Source organism: Sinocyclocheilus grahami, unplaced genomic scaffold, assembly GCF_001515645.1.
Source record: "Sinocyclocheilus grahami isolate Dianchi unplaced genomic scaffold, SAMN03320097.WGS_v1.1 scaffold658.1, whole genome shotgun sequence".
Lineage (NCBI taxonomy): Eukaryota > Metazoa > Chordata > Actinopteri > Cypriniformes > Cyprinidae > Sinocyclocheilus > Sinocyclocheilus grahami.
In genome coordinates this window covers 102,452-106,906 of record NW_015505837.1, presented here as the reverse complement: position 1 = coordinate 106,906, position 4,455 = coordinate 102,452, and the positions used below count along the sequence as shown (strand labels likewise).

General features: G+C 35.4%; 1 protein-coding gene across 2 annotated transcripts in view; it reads left to right on the top strand.

Annotated features, from left to right (window-relative positions):
- Positions 1 to 2,860: 2,860 nt before the first annotated feature.
- selenol (selenoprotein L) overlaps positions 2,861 to 4,455 on the top strand; it is a 10,593-nt gene continuing 8,998 nt past the window's right edge. For both annotated transcript variants that reach the window (XM_016242441.1, XM_016242440.1), the window contains exons 1-4: positions 2,861 to 3,019; positions 3,150 to 3,231; positions 3,333 to 3,386; positions 3,669 to 3,714. In XM_016242441.1, coding sequence (XP_016097927.1) covers positions 2,917 to 3,019; positions 3,150 to 3,231; positions 3,333 to 3,386; positions 3,669 to 3,714 — 285 coding nt within the window. In that variant the 5' untranslated portion in view covers positions 2,861 to 2,916. The remainder of the gene's footprint in view (positions 3,020 to 3,149; positions 3,232 to 3,332; positions 3,387 to 3,668; positions 3,715 to 4,455) is intronic.

Sequence of the window (4,455 nt, the reverse complement as noted above, 5' to 3'; positions counted from 1 at the left end):
TATGTTATATTATTTACTTATATATATTTGTACAGGAACAATTAAATATATATATATATATATATAAAAGAAGCCTTGCAGAGGCTTCTGTGAACTTTTTTTTAAGTAAAGACACCAACAATTCATTGAACAGGGCTGTTTGAGGTTTTTCATGGAAATGCTGTAAATCAAACTAACCAGCTGCTTAATGATTTACAAATACCAATAAATTGAAATGCATTGTCGATTTTATTTCACAGGCAGTGTTTTGATTGCCAAAGTGGTGGTGAAATGGCAAAAAAATATGCACGAAAATTACGCATATACAGTATCTCACAAAAGTGAGTACACCCCTCACATTTTTGTAAATATTTTATTATATTTTATTATATCTTTTCATGTGACAACACTGAAGAAATTACACTTTGCTACAATGTAAAGTAGTGAGTGTACAACTTGTATAACAGTGTAAATTTGCTGTCCCATTCAAAATAACTCAACACACAGCCATTAATGTCTAAACCGCTGGCCCCAAAAGTGAGTACACCCCTAAGTGAAAACTAAGCTGTACACTCACTACTTTACACTGTAGCAAAGTGTCATTTCTTCAGTGTTGTCACATGAAAAGATATAATAAAATATTTAGAAAAATGTGAGGGGTGTACTCACTTCTGTGAGATAATGTGTATATATACTGTAGATGCCTTTCTATAGGCTGCTGTAAGCCGTCTGCCATATTGGAACAGCCATAGCAAATATTGTGGAATTTTGGAAAACTCATTGATTTATTAATTTTTTTATTGTAAATGATGACACGTTGACTGTTCCAAGATGGCAACGCATCTACGTGTCTGGAGTGTTCGAATGTGGCATCTAACTATACTTATCTATGTCTCTGCATACATATGTGCACACAAAAAATGTTACGGTTCCTTTAAATGAGATAATTAATGAGAGATCAAAACGTGATCACCCACTTGAACCGTTATGAAATGACTGGATTTTGCTTGTGCAGATTCACAGAGCAACACTGTAGTAAATGTTGCTGCAATTAGTTATAAAAACGTAAAGCTGCATTCCGTAAATTTTTTGGGGTTAAAAATGATCCAAAATCAATTATAGAGCAACTACATAACCAATTTCTAATTTGAGTGGTTTGGGTTGGTTTCAGAGTTTGCCGCCATTCGTCTTTGCACGGTTTGACGTGATCTGAGCTAACTTTGCGATTGTTAGATTTAATCACGATTGGTAGCACGATTTATTGTTCAGATGACATTTTCTGGCGAAACGTCTTATTTTGGGCGTACTTCCAAGACGTAGTATCTGTAATTCGGAAGTACAGTGAATATCCACACCGGTGCGTTGACTGACAGCCCACACACATCTCAAAACATTAGATTCATCCGCGCTGAAGAGCCGTGCCGATGCACAACCCACGTAAAGAAGATCATTCCGCAAATAACTGCAATTGCAGGTTTCAAACAGTGACAGGCAAAACTTACGGACTGCAGCTTTAAGATTTGTCGAGATGACTTAAATATTATGGAAGCCCATTTCTGCCACTGAATAAAAAATAAAACAAGGTAATTGCGACTTTTTGTATTACAATTCTGACTTTTTCTCTCACAATTGTGAGATATAAACTTGTAATTCTAAGAAAAAAGTCAGAATTGTGAGTTTATATCTTGCAATTTGGACTTTATTTCTCAGAATTGCGAGCTTTTGCAAACTTTTTTTCTCTTAATTGCGAGTTTATGTCTTAGAATTGCGCGTTATATGTCAAAATTGTAAGATAAAAAGTCGTACTTTTTATTCAGTAGTGGAACTAATATATCCAACTTAACAAAAATAAACTTAACTAAACTATAATTTTAAGTGAAGCTTGAACATTTGCTTTTTTTGTTGTTGAAACAACACGTTATTACTTGTTCTTTTAAGTTGTGATAAATTATCGCAGCAGTCATTTTTTTTACAGTGAATGTGAATGTGTTACATCATGCTAAAACCCTCTCAGGGCAGTTTCATCTCTAAATCTAAAGAAATATTGAAACTAAAATTTTAAAATCTACATAAACTAAGCAACTTAAGTATTAAAGTAGTCAGTTGTACCATTTTAGTTCTTACACGTTTCATAACACAAACAATGTGTTACTGTAGTCCTAAAATAAATATGAATATGCATTAATTCATCTCACTCACAAAAAACAACACCACACAGATTCAGTATTCCTCAAAATGAATACAAATAATGCAACTCAGAATATGACGCAAACCTGCAATAATTAAATGTTAAACAACACAAATATGCTTTATGTATTTAATCCCGTTCTATTAACCAATGTCTTTGTTTCTGACCTTCGATGATCCAGTTCAAGCGTACTGATAAGCACAAATTACTCTAGACCAACATTTGTGTCTTTGTTTATTGCTGAAGTGTTTTTCTAACTGCACTCTACTGTACGGACATAAATTTACTTTCCCTTCAGCCTGAGGCTTATTCATTTCACTTTTGGTGTGAAAAGGCTTTTATAATTGCCAAAAATAGAACTTTTTTTATTTTAAAAACAAACAAGCAAGCCCTGTCCAGATTTCAAAAGTAACGTAACGCGTTACTTTCCATAAAAAGTAACTAAGTAACGTGATTAGTTACTTTTTTATGGAGTAACGCAATATTGTAATGCATTACTTTTAAAAGTAAATTTCCCCAACACTGCTGGTCAGTTATGGTGATTCAAAGTAATCTTTTTATTTTTATTGTTTGAACTGGTCGCTGAGTGTTTTCAGTTCAATTTCTATGAAAGTGCTGCTGCTGGAACGCCACGGCGATGACACGCGGTATCTGTTACTTTTCTCAGCGCTGATGAGGTTTAACCAATCAGCGCTTAGGTTCGGCGACAGGTCATCCGTACAGAACGAGTAACTCACTGTGAGCTCAGCATGGCTCCTGAAGAGGCCCAAAACACACTCACAGGGGCTCTGAAAGAACTGATCGCATTTGGTAGGACGTCGTTGGAAAATGTAGAAAAGGACATCGCCAAAGGTATCCTAAACAGTGAGATATTATTGGTGCGCACATGTATGTAGTATGTATTTACCGTATGCATGCGTGTATAAACACAGTCCGAGTCTATGACAAATGTTTGTGTTTTGCATTTGCTACTGTTGTTTAGGTGGTTCTTTGCAAGCAATTGTCGATAATAAAATTCGTCCTTTATTCGGTCTGATGTCAGCAGGTGCCAAGTTCTTGAACAGGTGTGTGTGTTTGTCTTTAAACACTGCCATGGTGCATATTTGACATATTCTGTTGTGCTACAAAATAATAAACATTGCATGATATGAATGTTTTCTTTCAGTCTGGGTGTGAAAAACCAAAAGGAAGCAGAAAGTTTATGGGAACAGTTCTTTCGGTGAGTATGAATGTAGCTGGTCTTGGCATTCAAGGGTCAAATATTTAGCATAATAAACTGTTTAACTGACCCTTGTACCAATCACAATTCAATAATTATTCATCAATAAAATGAATGTATTTCTTTATTTGGTAAGTAGCAACGTAATAAACAGAATGATGTATAGTCAGTTGGTTATAAAAAAATCATTATCAAAAAATCCACCCTTTTGTCTGTACATTATCCAATTACATATTGAATACCAATGCCATAATAGTATTATTATGATTCCCAATTTAATAGAAACACTGAGGTTCGAGACAATGTTGAGGGCTTACTGCAACTGGAAGTAAGTAATATAATTTTTCAATGTTTAATATGACTGCTACGGAGCCCCTAAAAGGACGTGGGGATTATTTATTATATATATATATATATTGATGGAAATAATATGAGTTGGGAAGAAAAATTGTATTTCAGTGCTTTTGCGAGTGCAGGGAAAGTTTCTTGAGAGGAACGCAAAACAGTAAAAATATAATTTTTCCTCCCATCTCATTTTTTTTCAATCACCATGTCCCCTTAGGGGCTCCACAGGCTGCTTATTTTTTAATGCTAACTTGTTTTAAAGGGGTCATATGATGCTTTTTTAAAGATCATTATTTTGTGTATTTGGTGTAACAGAATATGTTGACATGCTTTAATGTTCAAAAAACACATTCTTTTTCAAATACTGTACATTATTGTAGGTTCTCTATGCCCCGCCTCTCTCAAACGCGTCGTTTTCAACAAAGCCCCTTCCTTTGACAAGCGCAGTCTGCTCTGATTGGCCAGCTGACCCAGTGCATTGTGATTGGCCGAACACCACAAGCACGCGTCGGAAATGTAACGCCCCTTACCATAATCACGAGCGTCAGCTTTCAAAGTAAATATCAAGACCGTTAATAATGTTGTTAGTTTTACCATCAGTTCAAGCCGAAAGGGCAACAGAGTCGCGTGACAGACACAGTGATGATGCAGTACACAAGCCGCGGTTAAGACAGCTGACGTGCTATGATTTCTGACAGACAGTTCACTCTCCTGTGATGTGACC